At 37.9% G+C, this 21,504-nt stretch overlaps 1 protein-coding gene across 3 annotated transcripts in view; it reads left to right on the top strand.

Annotated features, from left to right (window-relative positions):
- The first annotated feature begins 4,693 nt into the window (after window positions 1-4,693).
- The window catches only part of SH3GLB1 (SH3 domain containing GRB2 like, endophilin B1), a 31,603-nt gene continuing 14,792 nt past the window's right edge, over window positions 4,694-21,504 (top strand). For all 3 annotated transcript variants that reach the window (XM_049771253.1, XM_049771254.1, XM_049771255.1), the window contains exons 1-5: window positions 4,694-4,848; window positions 12,024-12,165; window positions 13,594-13,722; window positions 15,025-15,158; window positions 16,660-16,752. In XM_049771253.1, coding sequence (XP_049627210.1) covers window positions 4,777-4,848; window positions 12,024-12,165; window positions 13,594-13,722; window positions 15,025-15,158; window positions 16,660-16,752 — 570 coding nt within the window. In that variant the 5' untranslated portion in view covers window positions 4,694-4,776. The remainder of the gene's footprint in view (window positions 4,849-12,023; window positions 12,166-13,593; window positions 13,723-15,024; window positions 15,159-16,659; window positions 16,753-21,504) is intronic.

Consider the following 21,504-nt stretch of genomic DNA (forward strand, 5'->3'; position numbering starts at 1 on the left):
CATAAAAACAATTGAATACATGTTCTTCTCTACTGCACACAAAACATTCTCTTGTACAGACTTTAGGACATAAGTCTAACTTATAAAAGTTCACCAATATAAGAATTATTCCAAGCAAGCTCTCAGACCACATGCCTCAGAGATAGACTAAGTGAAAAGAAGATTTGGAGAAACTCTAACACCTAGAGATTCAATAGCATGCTGCTTAATAAAGCTAAATCAAAAAAAAAAAGATTCCTAGATACTAATTATAATAAAAAAAGATTTACCAAAATTTATAAGACATAGAAAAAGCATTATTTAGGGAGAATGTCATATAGATAAGGCCTATAGAAGGGGGTAAAAAAAAAAAAGATAAAATCATCCACCTTAAATATCTGGAAAACCAACAACAAAGAAGCACACATAAAAGAAAATAAATAATAAAAAAGAACAAAAATCACCATAGAAACCAAGAAAACAATATAAAGAATCAATGAACCAGGAGAGAATTTCATTTTTCTAAAGAATAAACAAAACAAACCCATTAGCAAGATTCACAAAAAAAAGAGAAAATGCTCAAATAAATGTTTTCAGAAATAAAAGGGCAGAAATTACATCAGAGCCTTTAGAAATCCAAGACATCATGAGAGCTAACTATGAACACTTCACTCTATTAAGGTAGAGAACCTAGAAGAAATGGACAGATTTATGGAAACTTATAATGTTCTAAAAACTGAATAAAGAGGAAGTTGATAACCAAAACAGGTCAATCACAAGACTCCTTTCTGAGGAAGATAAACAGATGGCCAACAGGCACATTCTTAACATTAAGAAAATCCTAATCAAAACAACAGTTACATATCATCTTACACTAGTGAGGATGGCATATATAAAAAATACTGGAAATAAACTATGTTGGCCGGGATATGGTGAAACAGGAACTCTCATCCACTGCTAAGGAATGCTTCCTGGCTCAACCCCTATAGAAAACAGTATGGAGGGTTATCAGTAAACTCAGAATCAACATGACCCAGCAATTTCACTTTTGTATATCTATTCCCAGGAGGAAAAAGATAAACATTCCTCCAAAGGATATAAGTACATCACTATTCATTGCAACACTCGGTACAATAAGAACTGGAAGAAACCTAGATATCCAACAATGGATAGTGTGCATCATGAAGATGTGGGACATATATATATATATATATATACATATATATACACACACATATGTATAATATATACATACGTACATACATACATATAACACACATATAATGCAATATTGCATAGCTCTAAGGTATGATGCAAATATGCAATTGGCTGCAACATGAATAAAACTGGGAAATATTTTTTAATTTTTATTGTGGCCAAAGTGAATAACAAATCTTTCACAGTGATATTTAAGGTACATAGTGACAATAAATGAGGGGCAATCCCACTACCAGTGTTGTCCTCCCTCCATTCCTGTTCCCAACATGCATTTCATATCTCCCTCCTTTACTCCCCAGAATGCTAGTGTAACTGGTCCCCACTTATACAGCTTGTTGTAGATTGGATATCAATTCTGTTGTCATTGACTTTGGGTTTGGTGTTCAAATCTGATCATTTTTTATTTCCACTAAATGTTTATATGACTGTCTGGTTCTGGTACCATCCATTTTCCATCTCTATTTATGAGGCTGAATAAGATAATTCAAGTTATGTGGGTCTGTTGGAGATAAAAAGGAAAAGAAGAAAAAACTGGGAGGAGTTAATCTATGTGTTATAAATATCAATTTAGAAGGAAAAAGTGAAAAAAGAAGAAAAATGTAACAAATCAAAACAAAATAAAAACAAAACAAAAAACAGCAACTCCAAAAAAACCAAGCAGCAAAAACAAAACAAAACAAACAAAAAAAGTCAAAAGAAAACCAAAACCAGCAACTACATAAAAATATTTGTGTTTCTTCTTTTTTTTTTTTTTTTTTTTTTTTTTGCAAAGGCACAGTAAGTATTGAGGAAATTAGAACGAAAATTCCCTTGCCCTAAGACAGGGGTCTCAAACTCGTGGCCCATGTGCCTTTTGCGGCCCTCCGTACAACATTTTGTGACCTACGGCCAGCCTTCAAATATCGCAGTATTCGCGATTATTCACTTCCCGAATAATCACAATAAAATCGCATTAGTAAAAAAAAATCACATTAAACATTCGCATACCCCGAGCAGTTCCGTTCAGGGTATGCAAAAGTTTAATGCAATTTTTTGCGATTTTTTCTTACTAATGTGATTTTTTATTGTGAATATTCGGTAATAAAAATCCTTTATGCGGCCCTGCTTCTCCCTGACTTTGCCTCCTGTGGCCCCCAGGTAAATTGAGTTTGAGACCCCTGCTTTAAGAGATACCAGGTTTCTCCTCCCTGAAGCATACTATCAAGGGACCAACTCCAGGCTCCGTACACACCCATTTTCACACCCAAGGTCTTTTTATGGTGCCAGGCAACTTTTCACTCAGTTGTAGATGATAAAAATCAGGCCTCTCTATCTAGAGATCTTGGTATTTACACAGGTCATAGGACGAAGCCTAGGATAAAGTCTTTCTTTACTGTTCTAGAAGTTCTGTTCTGTTCCTGATTACTATTGTAATCAGTCTTTTATAAATGGTGGTCTTGGTGTTTGCACCATTCCTAGGACGAAGCCTGGAATCGTCTGTTCATTATGTTTCCATAAGTTCTGTTCCGTGGCAGTTGTCAAAGTCAGACCTCTGGGATTGGAGATCATGGTTTTTATACAGATCCTAGGCTGAGGCCTAGTCTAGGGTCTTTGTTATTAGTTCCAGGGTAAGTACTGCTCCAAACCGAGAAAATATTATGTTAAAAAACGTAAACAAGAAGAAAGATAAATACAGGATGACATCATTTGTATGTGGTATTTAAAATAACTACATGAAAAAATGCAATGGTTTAAATAGAGGGGGGTTCTAGGGCACTCTCTTTTGTTTGTTTATGGGCCACACCTGGTGATGCTCAGGGGTTACTTCTGGCTCTGTGCTCATAAATTGCTCTTCTTTTTTTTTTTTTTTTTGTTTTGGTTTTTGGGGCCACACCCGTTTGATGCTCAGGGGTTACTCCTGGCTATGTGCTCAGAAGTTGCTCCTGGCTTGGGGGACCATATGGGACGCCGGGGGATTGAACCACAGTCCGTCTAGGGCTAGCACTTGCAAGGCAGGCACCTTACCTCTAATGCCACCACCCGGCCCCTTCATAAATTGCTCTTGGCTTGGGGGACGCCAAGGGATCAAATAGAGGTCCATCCTAGTTCAGCGCATACAAGGCAAACGTCCTACCACTTGTGCCACCACTCAAGCACCTCTAGGACACTCTTGGCCCCAGAGTATAGTGAGGGGAAGGAAATAAATTGAGTGGAAGAAAAAAGAGATTTAAAATAGAGGGGAAAAGGGGGCAAGGGTACCCAAGTGCATTGGTAGTAATAAGAAAGGTCAGAACTAACTATCCAAGCCCTAGAGTCAACAACAATGAAATCATGAAAACCATACTTTAACAACCAAACTTAAAAATGTGCCTCTTAAGATGGCAAGCAGGGGGCAAGGGACATAGCATGGGATGCAGTCTGGGATCACTGGGAGGGAGGCTGACACTGGTGGTGGGTTTGGTGCTGAAACACTGTACGTTTAAAACTAAACTGTGAATAACTTGGTAAATCACAATGCTTTAAATTAAAAAAAAATGCAAAAAATAAACTTCACAGAGTTGAAAGGTAGCACTGGCTCTCCTATCTCACCTTCCTTGTCTTCCTGCTGTCTTCCACCTGGCAAGGCGTGCCCCTACCTGGGGCTTTGTATGCTGCAGCTGTCAATGCCACGTAGGGCATCAGTCTTTATGGCAGCAGTTCCAGAGCTTCTGATAAATTCCTGAAAAGTAGCCAGGGAGTTTAAATTGAGAGCTCTCCAGCACCAGTCCTGCAGATTATTACTGGGGAACGCAAAAGGCACAGCAAGCAAATTCGGGGTAGTTAATGAGACTTTATTTTTTTGGTTTCGGGGCCACACCCAGTGACGCTCAAGGGCTACTGCTAGCTATGCGCCCAGAAATCGCTTCTGGCAGGCTCGGGAAACCCATGTGGGACGCCGGGGCTCGAACCCAGATCCGTCCTGGGCCAGCCGCATGCAAGGCAAACGCCCTCTGACTATGCTTGGCCAGGGAGCCAAGAAGGACTCGGTGATGACCGGAAGTGATGGCCTTGGCCTTGGCCTCCGGAGGGCCGGGGAGGCCACTTCCGGGTTCTCAGGGCGCTGGAGCGGCCAACGCGCAGGAGCGGCCAAGGACGCGGGGCCTAAACCGCCGCGTTCCTGCAGGGGGCGCCCGCTCTCGCGAAGAGCGCTCCAAGCCCCGCCCCTTGATCCCCCCTCCCCGCTTCCACCGGGCCTCAAAGGCGCCCCGCCCACAGCCTCGGTCTCAGCCTCGGTCTCGGCCTCGGCCTCGATCCCCGCGCGCAGTCGCGTTCGCAGACCGGTTGGAGCAGGCGGCGCGGGGTCAGAGGTCGCCCATGCGCACGGCCCGCCTCCCTCCGGCCAACTCGCCCCGCCCCGCCGTCCGGCCCCGCCTTCTCGCAAACGCCACGCTGGGGCGGCGAGGAGAGGCGCGGAGGCGTGGCGAGGCGAGGCGGGCGCCGCCCCCCTGGAGCCGAGCCGCCGCCGCCGCCGCCCGGCCGCCGAGCGTGAGCCTCCGCCTCCGCCTCCGCCTCCGCCTCCCCGCGAGGTCAGCCGGCGGCTCCGCCCGGCTGCCGCCCAGGATGAACATCATGGACTTCAACGTGAAGAAGCTGGCGGCCGACGCCGGCACCTTCCTGAGCCGGGCGGTGCAGGTGAGGGCCGAGGACGGGAGGACGGGGCCGGGGCGCGGCCCTGGCAGGCCCTGGACGAGCCGAGAGTTGAGCCTGGTGGAGCCGAGCGGCCGTTTCGCTGCGCAGGCGGCGCGCGCCGAGGCGGCCGGGCAGGCAGGCGGCGGGGTCGAGCCGGGCCCGACGCGGCCCCGGCCTCCCCGCACCCCACGCACACCCCACCCACCCCGCCCCGCGCCCGGTCCGGAAGGGAAGTTGCCATTTTCCTCTTCCTGCCCCGCTGCCCCTGAGCCCCCTGATCGGCGGAACCTTCGGGATCGGGCCCCCCCCCCACACACACACACCCGGCGTTTGCAAAGCGAAAGCTCCCGCCGCCGTCGGGGCTCGGGGGCGTGTTGCAGCGTCTGCGGGGCTTCGCCGGCGGATGCAGCCTGCCGCCCCCCGGCCCCCGGGGAGACTGTCACTGTCACCGCCCTCGTCTGGAGCCACGGGTGGGAAGGATTCTTAGGGCGTTGCAAGTGCGGAGACTTGGCAGCTTTGGTTGTGGAAAGGGAAACGAACCCGGCCAATCGGAAATGGAGGTCAAGCTGTCGCTGGCCCTCTTTGGTTTTTTTTTTTTTTTTTTTTTTTTCTTCTTCTTCCCTTGTCTCCCCCACTTTTTCTGGTCGGTCCTAGGTGACCAGGTCTGTTGGCGCAAGAATTGGTCGCATTCGAGCCTAGTCATAGCCACAGCCCTGAGATGAGCGCTGTCCGCTGGCTTTTTGGAGGCGTTGGATCTGTCTTCCTTCTCCTCCAGCCCTTTGTGACACTTTGCAGAGCCTGCCAGGTCTTGTCCATTAGGAGGACACGGGTTTTGTTTTCTTTTTTGTTGTTGTTTTGTTTTGTTTTTTGGAGAGACTCGGTGACCTGGCTGAACTTGCACGGCTGGTACTGAGCTATTAAATAGCCCGCTGCTCTCTGACCTACTCTGCAGGCTGCTGCTGCTGCTGCTGCTTCTCCTTTGGATGAGTTTTGTAGGTCAGGAGTAATTGACAGCTGCAGTCGAGGGACAGTCAAGGTGCATCTGGTTTAACCTGAGTATTTTTGGAACCAGGAAGCTCCTACGGGGAAGAGATGAGGCATCCAAGTTCTTTCTGCAGTCTGTCTGCCTGTTGAGTGATGAGGCGGCTGCCACCACCCTCGCCTCCCTCTTCTCTGCTGAAACACAAGCTGTGTCCTAAAGACACTGAAATAAATGTACAGCTTGGTTTCTGAGTTTCAGTTAACCTGTCTCTACTAAAGAAAGGCCAGGTAGACTAAGGAAGTGTAAAGTATTAGAGAACTGAATGATTTTTTGATTGAGTCTTTATGTTGCCCATATAGACCGTCTTTGGCATTGGTTTAGTTTGATTCCCTCTAGGAGCAAAGATGCTGAACACAGATTTGACACTATAAACTTGTACTCTTGCATACAGTGAGATGGTTTCAGGTACATAGACCTTCCTTATACAAAGGATATTCTAGAATATGAGTTAAATGTCTAACATTTATTTTAAAGCTGACAAAGCTCTTAAATATTCTTCCTAAATTTAAATTTGCTCATTGTTTCGAATCTTTTTTTTTCTCTTGTGAGGGAGGGGTCCTGTCAGATCAAATCTAGAGCCTTGTTTGTTTCACATTTAGAAAAAAGTTTTAAAATAGCTAATATGCCAGCTGTTAAATTATCAAAATGATTATCAAATTACTTTTGAGTCTTAAATACTTAAACTACACCCTGTTTGTCACCACTGATTTTCACACTGACGATACAATAGTAAATAAAGAAAAAAAAAATTACCTCTCCCTGAGTTTACAGCCTAGCAGAAAAGTACACCAGATGAAAAGATTGTAAAAGGAGAAAAGACCATAGAGGACAGATAATGGCAAAATACGGCTGTTGTTGCCATACTAGTTAGACTTGATGGCAGTATAAGCCTCTAATAGGGTCAGAAGTAAGTGACAGATTTGCAAGTTTAGAAGGAGAAAACATTTCAAGCAGAGAAATCCATGGAGTATAGACGCTGAAGTTGCAGAGATGCTAGGAAAACTATTTAGTATCTGAGTGGTCATAGAAGAGTCAAACATGAAAGCAAAAAGGGAGTGAGGGAGAGCAACTTAGGAAGCCAGCAGGAGAGGATCAGAATTTATTTTATATATAATTTATTTTATAATCATTCCTTTTATTAAATTGACCCTGCCGATATCAAAGATGAATCAAGGATTATTGACTCCCAAGATTTTGTTTTGAACGAACAGTTAAAATGGAAAAAAAAATTAGAGCAATATTATTTAATTTATTTTAATTTAATTTATTGAAATACATTTGTATCTGTTAGCTACATTCTAAAAATATTTCTGAGTAAACTACTTCTTTTTCCTTTAAAATGTTCCAGAAGAAAAAAATAGGGTGAATGAGATTAGTTGGGACATCATTGGCAGAATGTTGATCTTTGAAATTGGGTCATGCATTCATGAGATTTCATAATATTATTTATTGTACTTTTTAATGTATTTTGACATTTTCCACAATACTTTTAAATATGTGTGTTTAAAGAAAAAAGATGGCTTCGGATGTGATTTGAAATTTGGAATGCTGTGACAAGTTTTAACAAACTGTTTTAGTAGTTAATAACTACAGTTCCTATTCTAGATTGAGTTGACATCAGTAGAGTGTCAAAGTGCCAAGTTTCATACTAAGAATAGAGTAAGAGCTATGCCAGCCGTTAGGAATGGAATTCAGCTTTCATATTTTTAAATAATAATTTACAATCAGATTAAAGTATAACCTTAAGGAATCATACTATTCTCTGCTTACCCAACTACTACACCTATTTTTATTTTTACTTTTAAATTCACTTAGAAATATCTAAGTTAAAATATGAAACATGCTCTTGAGTTTTTAAATTAAATTCTCATCCTAAAATATTTTAGGTACCCCAAAATGTAGTACAACATTTGCCTTGCATCTAGCGGATCCAGATTCACACCTGTATGATTCCCAAGCCTGCCAAGAATAATTCCTGAGAGCAGATCCTGGAGTAACCCCTGAGCACTACCAGATATGACCCAAAACAATGAAAATGTACGTGTGTGTACACACACATATACTCACACACACATATACACATTTTATATGTCGTGGCACTTTAAATAGAATGGAAGGCTAAATTGTATTAATAAGCACAGTTAAAAGTTCTTAGTAGTCTGCTTTGGGTGTCAAAATGTTTTTAACTCTATAAACAGTAGAATATTAAAGCATTTAGTTATTTTTCCTCTCTAAATTGTTTGTTTTATCATTTTTAAGCATTTCTTAAAATCATTTCAATGCAGTCTCTTCATTGAGTGTTAGCTATTTCATCTCATTTATAAACATGCTTTAGCATACTTCCTTTTTTTTTTTAATTTCCAATTTGTACTTTTCTAATCTCTAGGCTTTTTCGTATAGTTAAAAGAACCTATTCTGTATATTTTTTTTCTTTTTGATTGGTTTAGTTTTGGGACACACTCAGCAGTGCTCAGAGATTGCTCCTCGTTCTGCTTTCAGGGATCATTCATGGTAATGCTCAGGGACCATATGGGGTGACAGAAATCAAACCCAAGTCAACCACATGCAAAGCAAGCAGCTCAAAATATACCCCTCAAAATAGCCTTTCATTGAGTCAAGACACAGCTTCAAGTTCCTCTCAGACCATAGGTGCTTGATGAGAAATTCTTTACCATTTTTCAGATATGTATGATCCCTGACATTTTTCCTCTAGTGTAGTGAACTAATATAAAATACTTATAATATAAACTATATAATATAACACAATATAAAATAGTTGGAAATATTTTTTACTCTTTTGTTTTTGTTGTTGTTTGGGTTTTTTGGGGGGCGACAGGGCCCACATTTGGGGATGTCCAGGAGTTACTCCTGGCTATGCTCAGAAATGGCTCCAGGCTTGGGGGGGTGGTCATATGGGATGCTGAGGGATCAAACCTCAGCCGTCCTAGGCTAGCATGGGTATGGCAGACGCCTTACTGCTTGCACCACCACTCTGGCCCCTTTACTCTGACTTTTAAATAAGATTATATATCTTTAGGAATCAACTTCTTTTTGTTGTTGTTGTTGTTTTGGGCCACACCCACTGACGCTCAGGGGTTACTCCTGGCTATGCGCTCCGAAATTGCTCCTGGCTTGGGGGACCTTATGGGACACCAGGATTGAACCTTGGTCCACCCTGCTCAGCCACATGCAAAGCAAACGCCTTACCACTGTGCTATTGTTACAGCCCCAGGAATCAACTTTTTTTTTTGCCTTTTTAGGCCATACCTCATGATGCTCAGGGGATTACTCCTGGCTATGTGCTCAGAAATCGCTCCTGGCTTGGAGAATCATAAAAGGACACTGGGGGATCAAACAGTGGTCCATCCTAGGTTAGCACGTGCAAGGCAAACGCCCTATGACTTGTGCCACCACTCCGGCCCCAGGAATCAACTTCTTAACCTTTATATCTAACAATGCTTCCTAACTTTTAAAAATAAATGTCATTTATTCATTTCCTTAAACATTCTAAGTTAGAAATTAATCATGTTTTCTATTTAAAAAAATCAAATCATTACAGCATGTAAAGGGGTCTGACATCTCTAATCTCAGCCTTCTAAATGTTTTAGCTGCTTTGGTGCTTTCAAAAGAATGTTAGGGGAGCCAGAGTGATTGCACAGTGGTTAAGTTAAACTCATTGTTTCCACCAGTAGTCTACAAAGACTACCTTCTTAGAAGCATGAAGAGATGAGACCCAGTCCGTGTACTCAAGGACTTCAGCGTCTATTACTAGATTGTCAAAATTTCTTATTTGCAGTAAATAATGCACTTTTGACTTGCTACTCTTTTTCTTTTATAAAACTATCAGGTGGGCACTTTTTATTTTGTTTTTGTATCCCATGTGGCAATGCCTTATTCTGACACTCTCCTTTAGGGATCAGTTCTGGCAGTGTCCCAGGGGACATAATGCAGTGCCAGAAATCAAACCCAAGTCAACCAAATGGAAGCCAAGTGTTTTACCTCCTGTACTATCTGTCTGGCTTAAAATTGATACATTTTTTTAAATTCTGAATAAGATGAATCCTTTTTCTATATTTAAAGTAACAGATTGGTTTAAGGAAGATCATTCAAAAGGGCTGGAGTGATTGCTTTGCCAGTGGGAGGCCCAGGTTCAGCATAATGATAAATCTAAATTGAAGATGTAAAGATAAATATTGCTGCCTTCATCCAACTCATGTAAGAGTATATCTGAATGGAATTCCTATGACCAAAAATTCTTTTACAAATACTTCTGAAATCCCATTTTCTTTATGGAGTTTAAACTGCAATAACATTTTTCCTAATACATAATAAATAAAACATTTATCATTCAAAGTTCATTCTTCTCTTTATGTAAAAATTGTCAAAACTGCCAGAAATACCCAAAACTTTTGTTATAGGCATTTAGCTAACTACTAGAGAGAAGATGGTTTTTTTAACCAAATGTTAAATGACTATGTTTGAGCTTAGAGCTCAGTCTCAGCTGCACTTGAAATTGCTTAAGAAATCTGTATAGGTTGGTTTTCTAGTTAAGTTAAATTGAGTCCATGGAGTCTAGCATCATTCTTTTTTGAGAACTACTCCAAATAAATTCACCAAGCAGCCAAATTGAGAATTGAGGATTTATCACAAAGTTTACTAATACATAATTTATATTTAGGATTTGTGTATACATTCCCTCAAGGAAACTTTTGCTTTCTAGTTATTCATTTTTACCCAAAGAACTGATGATAAATAAGAGTTTATATAATAGGTAGATATTTATTTTTTTACTTCTTCGGGGGGGGCAGTGATGAAGTCAGGACTGCTTTATTTTGTAGGCTTCCTGCCTTTTCTGTAAAAGCAGGATTCTAGAATCTGGCAAAATGTAGCTGGCTCATAAAACAACTTTTAAAGCACTATTTAGGAGGAAAATAATTTTAAAAAGGAGTATTACATCTTTTTTATTTCCGTTTATGAAATATATGTCAAATCATAATTTAGAGAACAGTGTTTGGGGATTTTTTTTATTTGCATACTGTTTTTACAAAAGTTTAAGTGGTATTACTGTAGTGAATGCATTTTTAAAATTTACTTTCTTTTTTGGGGAGTCCATACTCGGCAACATTCACGGCTGACTTGGGCTCTACGCTCAAAGGTGTCTCCTGGCAGAATTGGGGGACCTTACGGGATACTGGGGATTTAACCCAAGTCAGCTGCATGCAAAGCAAATACCATACCAGCTATGCTATATTTCGACCATTATAATTTACTTTCTTACAAAATATTATCAGGAAACTACAAAATCTTATAAAGATTTTGGACAGGCCTAATAAAGAGTTCAGTGGGCCAAGAGCAAGGACCAGAGAAATAACTCAAAGTTACCCTCTTGGACCAGATATTTTAAAGAACTGAATGCATACTTTGCATACAAGAGGCCCAGATTCTATTATTGGCACCACTTGGTTTCCTAAGCACTGCCAGGAGCAGTCACCATGCATAGAACCAGGAGTAGCCCCTGAATAGTTGGGTTTGATGCCAAAACCAAAATAAACACAAATAAATAAAGTTAACCTTGATTGATTACTCAATATCATGTCAGAAGAAATTGACTATAGGATACAGCTCTCCAGAAATGGACAAAGACATAAGCCAGAGCCATAGCTGAGTAGGTAGGGCGTTTGCCTTGCACACAGCTAACCCGGGTTCGATCCCCAGCATACCAAATGGACTCCCGATCCTGCTAGGAGTGACTTCTGAGTGCAGAACCAGGAGTAACTCCTGATGGCCACTGTGTGTTACCCCCCCCCCAAAAAGAAGAAGAAGAAACGCAGAATATGGGGTATTGAAGTGGATAGAAGTTTGCTTTTCAAATGGTCTATTGGGTTAGATCCCATATGGTCCCCTAGTACACTAGTAGTAATTCCTGAGTACAAAGCCAGTAGTAACCCCTAAGCACTGCCAAGTGTGTCCTAAAAACATAATGTGTGTCTATAGCTCAGCAGTAGCACATATACCTTAAATCTAGGTTCAATGCCCCGATACCACGAGAAAATAATTCTCGCTAAAAGTCAACATTTATATATGGCATTAAGTTTACTACTGATTTTTTTAATATACACATATATCAACTTAACAGTTCACAGAAGAAAAGCTTGGCCAGGCTGAGAAGACAGAATTGGATGCTCACTTAGAGAACCTCCTTAGCAAGGCAGAATGTACCAAAATATGGACAGAAAAAATAATGAAACAAACTGAAGTCTTACTACAGCCAAACCCAAGTAAGAAACTTTTAATCAAATATTAAAATCAAGATTATTAAATTTTAAGATTTTAAATTCAAGATTATTGACTAATTTTCTCAAGTTACTACTGGTGTTTTATGTTGATGACTAATCTTTTAATTTATAGTTTTGGCATCTGATTAATTTTTTAATGTGCTTTTGGTGAAGATGATGGTATGCTCTTTTTATGTACACAATAACAGATAAGTAATATTTTCAAGCTTTATGTACAATTCTCTTAAATATTCAGGTTTACATAATAACTAAGTTTTAAGAGTTAAAATTGGCTATGAAGAAAAATTAGTGTTCTTTTCTCCCACCAGATAAAAAAAAATAGTTCTTAAACAATTAAGGGGAAATTTTGTAGAAGCTTAAATGTGTTGTTATATTAACTTCTATATTTTGTGTAAATTATTTTTAGACAACTTTGAGTTTTTCAGATGATCCTACTCAATAACCTTGCAAATAAGGTACCCTGTAATTGTTTACTGAATAAAAATCACAATTTAGTATCATATCCAGTGTAGCATAGCAAATTAGAAATCGAACTAGAGTTAGAACCAGGTATATTAACTAGTAACATGTTAAGCAGTAACATGGAAGCAGTAACATGTTATTTCTTACTCTTAAACTAACAGCTGTTAAATCAAATTTTGCTTTTTTCTTGACACTTATGCTAATATTTTATTATTATCCCTTTATTTTATATGTTAAGTTTATTTAACTTTTGTGGGTGGCAATTTGAGGGTGAGGGAATTTTGCCACACTCAGTAGTTTTCAAGGCTTATACCTGGCTTTGGCCTAGAGTTGAGGGTACGATATGGTGCCAGGGATCAAAGTTTGGTAATTTGTATGTGGACCAAGTGTCTTAATAGCTATACTTTAATTTCAGTCCCTTAATTTTCAATGGTTAAATCTTTTGAGTGACTATGTATCAGTACATATGTATAATTAAAATTATGCCAATATATGGTATATTGATTTGTGTATAGACTATTCCAGGCTTGGTTTCTTTAAAACATGTTATCATAAATCTGTGACTACAGTTCTTCTTGGTACTTCTTATATTCATATTTTCACAGCTGAAAATTTCTGATTTTGAAATTATGATTATATATCTCAGAGTTAAGTACACTCTATATAAGTGAAGCAAAGGCAGCTTTACTGATAATGGAATACCTGTCCTTTGGAATGTAAAATTTAATAAAATACACAGAAAAGATTTTTATTTCAAAGTATTTGTCAAAAATTATACATTTCTAAAATGTATATGAAATTATATATAAATATATATCAAGATATGTACTTAAAAATATTCTAATTTCAAATTTCTATTAAAGGCAATATTTTCTAGAAGGGCAAACATTCTTTTATATAGTTCTCATTTTTTTATATCATTGATCATTTTAAATACCTTTCTCACAGATGCCAGAATAGAAGAATTTGTGTATGAGAAACTGGACAGAAAAGCTCCATGTCGTATAAGTAACCCAGAACTCTTGGGACAGTATATGATTGATGCAGGGACTGAGTTTGGCTCAGGAACAGCTTATGGTATGTAAAGCACAAAATGGTCTGATAAATAATTTTAGTTTTGAGACTTTTTTTACTACTTAGTGGCATTACTAACACTTAGATCAATTTTAACTTTAGGCTTTTTCATATATTTGAAAATATGGGGCTGAAAAGATAGTTTAGGAGTTAAGAAATTTGAGACCTCAAGCACAACCCACCTCGATGCATGTAAAATTACTTCAGGAAAGTTTTGTTTATATCCTCTTGTAATATAAATATTTATTATCTCCATTTTAAAGGCAAGAAAATTAGACTTAGTGAGATTACATCATTTATTCATTAATTAGCCTAATGAAGGGAGTAAAAGAAATTACAAAACCAAAGCATATTAAAGATAAAGTTAGGATGAGAAACTTAGTTTTTAATTCATAATAAATCATGCATTTATTTTATGATGAACCCCCACATTCAGTTACATGACCCTCTATGGAGTCACACTACATAATTTCAGAAGCAACGAGCCTTATAAGATCTTGTGTTTTTCTTTCTTTTACTCTGTTTTCTACTCTATGGATTTTTTTCAACTTGTACTTTCAAATCTAGTGCTCACAATGAAGGTGCGTACATATAGAAATACAAGACATATTTTACTTGATCTACTTAATAAAATATTTCTCACCTTTTTGTTGATATAACAACTGTACTTCTATCATTAGGATACTTGCACATTTAGTTGTGGTGCTTATACTTAATTGTAGTGTTTACACACAATTCACTTGAGCTGCTCACGGAGGGTCTCACAGTTGTATTTAGTGGTTGCATTCTTAACTGTGGTACTCAATGATGGTCATGCTTTAGTTTCAGTGCTTCCTCACACTTGGTTATGGTGTACTGGAGATCATGCACTCATTGTGCTGGGGATCCCAAATAGTGCTACCTGAGCCATACTTACTGTAGGATGTGGTGTAGGGGATCAGACCCTTAACCTCAAGTCTGCAAGGCAAGACACTACCACTGAGCTCTCCCCTGGGCCCTAAACAATATTTTAAGCCTACATAATTTTTACAAGCCTGTCTATGACCATAAGTACTTATTAGTGAATCTGTCTTCTTGTCCCATTGGTGGAATTGACAATTAACTCTGATATGGTAAATTTATCTTTGTCATTTGGCTACTTGAAATCCTTACTGGTAAAATAAAACTACCTTAATTGCAGTTAATTTTGTTTAACTTTTACTTAAACAAGTAACTACAAATATTAAAAACAGATAATATTTATCTTAATGTGATTTTATTGTTTGACATTAACAGTGATTAAAATAGAAACTTTTTTCTTTGTAGGTAATGCTCTTATTAAATGCGGAGAAACTCAAAAGCGAATTGGAACAGCAGACAGAGAACTGATTCAAACATCAGCTTTAAATTTTCTCACTCCTTTAAGAAACTTTATAGAAGGAGATTATAAAACAATATCTGTAAGTTGAAGGGATTTGTTTAGTAAAATTTAAATCTGTACTTGATTTTTAATGAATAATTTTCTCTCGTGACAGTTTAGGACAGTTAGATCTAGTTAGGTGAATTGTCAACAAAACACAAAAGGAAAGAAAAATAAAGGACTATTGCTGATATGGACTCTTTTTGTATCACAGTTGTGGGTACAAAATACTTAGGTAATTCTTGTTCATTAACAGCATTAAAACTATTAGTAATTCTTGGTGTAAAATAGCTCTGTACTATAAAAATAACTATTCATTGAAACTAGGAGTCAGAAATTGAATCACTGGAAGCTACTTTTGTGGCTCACATACTTCCTGCCTACTTTCATTTATAAAAATTAATTTATTTTCAATTTTTTTCTTTTACTACTGGAGTACAAAAAATTACTATATTCCCAAAATCTATTTTAAGATTTTTTGCAAGGCCATTCTTTATAATAATATAAACTAAAGATTTTTGCAGATTTCTTTTAAAATACTGTCAGAATAGCATTTACTTTGATTTATTTGGTTTAACTAAGTATTTGGCCTGAAATGGGAAAGACCACCAAGTTGAAGTATAATTTAAATGATGATATTGTCAAGTCCAGAGAAGTTAATCAACAGACTGAGCCCATGTTTAATCCCTAGCACTCACTGTCAGGAGTGACCCCAAAACAAGCATAGAAATGGGAGTGACACCAAGTCAGGTGTGGCCCAAAAACAAAGAAAAAAGTTCAGTGTATGCAGTCTGTCTAAAGTAAGCAAACAGTAAATTCTTTCCAATGTAAATAGAGACTATCATTCTTACCCTTTGAAATTTTAGGATGCCATAATTAATACTTATTCATTATTCATTCAACAAATTCTAAATTATATTTTGGAGTAAGTAGTAATGTTTCTTTCACTGCTTGGTTCAAGAGAAACTTACCTAAATCATATTGAGATGTAGAAAATCAATAATCAATTTTTGCCCCTCCACCTTAAGCACTTCCTAGATAATCTTTAAGAGTTGTACATTTTCTTAATCTAAAGAACTGTCTTTTTAGGTCAGATTACTTTGTTATGAGAGCTAGAATGCTTTTTAACAATTTCTCAGCTGGGGCTTTTTGAGGATATTCTAGGAAGACAAAAGGAGAATACCACATAAATGAGGAACTACAGCACAAGACTAGGAAACTAATTCATAGGACAGGGAAGCCACAGGAAAGAAACACAGTTGAGAAACACTGCCTGTTTTTTGGAAGGTACCTTCCTCCTTGGTCTTTATCCCTTCTTCCAGTTGTGACAACCAAGAAGAAAGATATTGCTAAGTGTTTCCTTATAGCATAGTTGTTAATTATTAATACTTCTTTTTTTGTTTCTGCTATCACTTCAGTCTTCTCATATTTTCCAAACAACTAAGAGAACAATAAAAAGGGGGACTGTGGGGAGGATAGATTCCTGAATTGTCATATAATAACTAATTTTGTAACCATAAATTTCGGCTCTTTATTTATAGAAAGAAAAGAAACTATTACAAAATAAAAGACTAGATCTAGATGCTGCAAAAACCAGACTTAAGAAGGCAAAAGCTGCAGAAGCTCGAGCTTCAGTAAGTAGTATTTTTTAATAGGAAAAAAGACATTATAAGTTACTTTAAGACTTGTAAAATATTTTACTTATGCTTTGTAAGTTACACCTTATCAATAAAACTAGAACATGATTTATGGATAGTGTTTTTGTGTTTTGTAATAAATTTACAGAACGTGGGGCCAGAGAGACAGGTCACTGGTAAGGCACATGCTTCTCATACATGATGAGCCCCTGATTTCAATCCTTGGCACCCAAACAAAAACTCAACAAGATTTAATATAGCCAAAGCAATATGCATTAGTCTCATCAAGAGTCAGTATTCTTATTTCAGCAATACGTTGTTATGGGGAAAAATTTGTAAGAGCTTATTGTTGGGTGTTTTTGTTTTTTGGTGATTTTTTTGGTGGTGGTGGTGGTGGTTGTTGTTGAGATATTTTTTGTTTGGTTTTATGGTCACACCCGGCAATGCTTAGGGACTAACTATTACTACCTGTTCCATCCCAGGATGTGACATGGTGCTCAAGACCATGTGTCAGGAATCAAACCCAAGTTTTTTTGCCTATAAATCATGTACGTTGGCCCCCATTCTCCTTAAATATCCTCAGTGATGTTGGCAGATAGATCTTTTAGAAATAGATGTCTGTGTCACATCTGTTATCTTCAAAACCAATGGCAGCAAGGATTCCTGGTACTATTTTAAATAGGGAGGATAAATAAATTCTTGTATAATTTTCATAAAAGCCACCTCACAGGGCAGGGAGATAATACAGCAATTATAGTATATGCCTAGTATGCACCTGACCTAGGATCAGTTACTGACACCACATAGTTTCCCAACTATCTTTGGGTACATCCCTGGAAATCCCCAGTTCTACTCCAGTAATCCAGGTATCCCCCACAGGGCCTGAGCAACATCAGATCCTCAGATCCTGGCACTGAGACAGTAATCAGTGGGTTCCTGGACCTACTGAGTACTGCTTGGCAGATTGTACCTCCCCCAACCAAAATAAAAAACCCCACATTTTTGTAGTCATTTAAAATTGAGTAGGCATATATTAAGTATAAATTCAATGATTATATATTATGTGTATGATTTCATATAATATATAATTTCTAAAATATTTTCTTTTTAAGCATATTTAATATTTATACTGTTTATACCTCCATCTCAGACTTTAAAGAGATGGATCAGATTTGAATTGAAATTCTTTTAAAATAGTACAATATAAACAAATCTATATGTATTAGAGGAAACTAACAAGGTAATTGTTAATTTGAGCTAAGGGTTAGGTCTTGTTATGAGGCCTAATATTCACCCTATTTTCTGTGTCCAACTCACTATTTCTAGGATAGTTGCCACTATCTAGAATAATTAGCTTAATGAGTATATTGCTACAATGCTGATAGAAATATATTATTTCTTATTTAGGAGGGATAAAAGTTTTGTTTTTGTTTTTGGGTCACACCCAGCATCGCTCAGGGCTTACCCCTGACTCTATGCTCAGAAATCATTCCTTGCAGGCTCGGGGGACCATATGGAATGCCGGGATTCAAACTACCGACCTCTGCACGCAAGACAAACGACTTACCTCCATGCTATCTCTCCAGCCCTGGGATAAAAGTTTGAGATTGGATTAAGAGTAAAATTTGATAGTGACTAATGTTTGGACATTGTTGACTTATGAAACTAAACACCTTCTAAAAATAAAACTTTTTAATGGTTTCCCTTTTAGATTCTATAGTAGTTACTGCTATGTTTGGCAAGACTTTAGTAGTATTTCATCTCAGAACTTACCATCAACTTGATGATTACCATTATCAAGAAGATTCTAACAGTCCTAAACAGTATTTTGAAAGACAGACCTTAAAAGTTCTGTAGATGACAAGAGTTTTAGTTGATATATTAGATTCCAGTTTCTAAAATTTTATTTTATATAGTTTAAAACATTTAAGATAATAAATGCAAAATCAGGAAAAGTTTATTAAGATAAATAAGAATCGTTTATAAATCCATGTTTGAACTGGAGCAGATCTCTTTAATTCATAAAGCCTACTTGTGCCAAGTGATTATGGAATAAGAATACTGTCATCAGATGTCAACAGAAAACTGACTTTAAGGCTGAAGTGATAGCAAAGCTGGTAGGGCATTTGCCTTGCACGTGGCCGACCCATATTTAATTTCCGGCATCCCATTTGGTCCCCCACACCTTTCAGGGTTAATTTCTGAGTGCATAATAATTCCTGAATGCTGCAAGATGTGGCCCAAAACCACCAAAAAACTTACTTTTTATGTTGCTTTTTCGTTAAAAGAATTAAAATAAAAATGAAAGGTTCTGGGGCCAGAGAGATAGCATGGAGGTAGAGCGTTTGCCCTGCATCCCATATGGTCCCCCAAGCTTGCTAGGAGCGATTTCTGAGCATAATAGAGCCAGGAGTAACTCCTGAGCGCTTCTAGGTGTGACCCAAAACCAAAAAAGAAGAAGAAGAAAGAAAGAAAGGTTCTAAAAATGACTCCTCAAAATTTTATTTATACTCATACTTTATAGAATTTAATAGTGCATAAAAGAAAAGTTAACTTAGGGGCCAGAGCAGTGGTGCAGGGTGTAAAATGTCTTAGCCTAGGACAGACCACGGTTCAAACCCCGGCATCCCATATGGTTCCCAAGCCAGGAGCGATTTCTGAGCACATAGCCAGGAGTAAGCCCTGAGCGTCATCGGGTGTGGACCAAAAACAAAACACACACGCAAAAAAAGAAAATTTAACTTAACCAAGCATTTAACATGTTCATCTAGATTTAAATTCTTGCTTTTATTCTTTCCTCCTAGATAAGCAACTTGTTTAACTTTATAGCAGTAAGTCCAAAGTACTCTGGAACTAATTTCTCACGGTTTGTTACCACCTAAGGCAGCTTATATTTTATGATCATTCCCACCACCACCCCCTTAAATTTCTGTTTCATTTACTTGAACACTACAAAAAAAATAGAATCCACTAGAAGTATAGATTTACTTTTTTTATTTGCTTATTTTTTCTTTGACAGATTTCCTGCTTCCTAGTCGGTAGTTGAAGAGGTCACTAATCTCAGACTTTCTCTGATTTCTTCATAAATTACATAAATTACTCATTTGGGAACTTAGTATTCCTCTACAATTATGGTTTAAGCCAGGCCTGTACTTAACACTTTTTTCATTTTAATTGTTTATTGGTATTCTATACTTTGCTAAGGTTACAGGTAAATAAAGCAAAATTTCTGCTACTCCCATTTACAATCTAGTACAGTAGATTCAACTTTTTGATAGTTTATACTGTCAGTAAAAAAGAAAAAGCCTCTCAACTATTCCTATTTATTATACTAATCTGTGGTTAATTAGTATGTTGAGGAATGGTAACAAAACATCAAGAGGTTTCTCAGTAATATACTAGTTGAGGCTGGGACCATAGTAGCACATTCTTATGTATATGAAGCTCTGGATTTTCTTCCTGACACAAAACAAATGAGAGGAAATACACATAAATTTATAATGGAACAGAAAAAAAAGAGAATTTATTTTACTGTGAACAAGTATAGTAGGAATTTTTGTTAGGTTTTTGAAGTCGTATAAATGACAAAGCATTTATACTGTAATTTCTTTAATAAAATTATAAGACACTGCCATTTATTAACCTTAGTCTTGCTGGACAGGGGAGGGGTAGGCAGTTGCTTTCAGCAATGCTCAAAGGCTGTTTCTACTCTGCTTAGAGGTTGTTCCTCTGTGCTCAGTGGACCATGTGGTCAACTAAAGGTCACAAATTAAGTCTCTTGTATGCAAAACATACTCAATGTTTTGAACTGTTTCTAGTTCTCCAACCCAATTATAAAGCTTAGCCATATACAGATTTTTAGAAAAATATCTTAGATTTTTGTGAATAAGGGGAAAAACATAATTCTAAGCTCTCTAATATTTATGGACTTATCCTCCTTTGATTAACAGTACCAAACTTAACAGAAAAGACATCTTCAAGTACCTTACGATAGTGAATAAGCCCCCTACACATTTAAGCATTTTCACATTTAATCATTGCCCATTTGTGCATTTTCATAGCAATCTATCCCCATAATTTGTACGGAATTAATTTTTAGCACCATCACTTAATAGAATTTAAAGTTTATTAAAAATACAAGGATAGACATGCATTTCACCTGGCTGAGGCTGATAAAAAGAGAATGTAGTTGAAGGTATTATATAGTAATAAAATTAAAGTGATCTTTAAATAGGAAAGTTGTCAGTAGGAAGAACTATCATTGGTCAAAATTTGATGTAAAACATGGCAATTTGGGGGCCAGAAAGATAGCACAGCGGCATGGTGTTTTGCCTTGCATGCAGCCAATCCAGGATGGACTGTGGTTCGAATCCCGCTATCTCCTATTGTCCCCCGTGCCTGCCAGGAGCGATTTCTGAGCACAGAGCTAGGAGTAACCCCTGAGCACCTGCCGGGTGTGACCCAAACACCAAAAAAAGAAAAAAATGTCAGTTTTTAAAGTAATGTTTTTAAGGTGATTCTTTTTCTTTCTTTCTTTCTTTCTCTCCCCCCCCCTTTTTTTTTCCTTTTTGTAGTGCAGGGGCTTATCCCCCAGCACCATGAAAGGCATGTACTCTTTCTATCAGTGAGCCATCACCCTCGCCCTGAATGATTCTAACTTTTAAGTTAGTCATCAAATTGATTTTTTGTCTTTGAATCTTTTGAAAAAAAGTTGAATCTTTTTAGAAAACTTTTATAGACACCACTATA

This window comes from Suncus etruscus, chromosome 4 (genome assembly GCF_024139225.1).
Source record: "Suncus etruscus isolate mSunEtr1 chromosome 4, mSunEtr1.pri.cur, whole genome shotgun sequence".
Classification (NCBI taxonomy): domain Eukaryota; kingdom Metazoa; phylum Chordata; class Mammalia; order Eulipotyphla; family Soricidae; genus Suncus; species Suncus etruscus.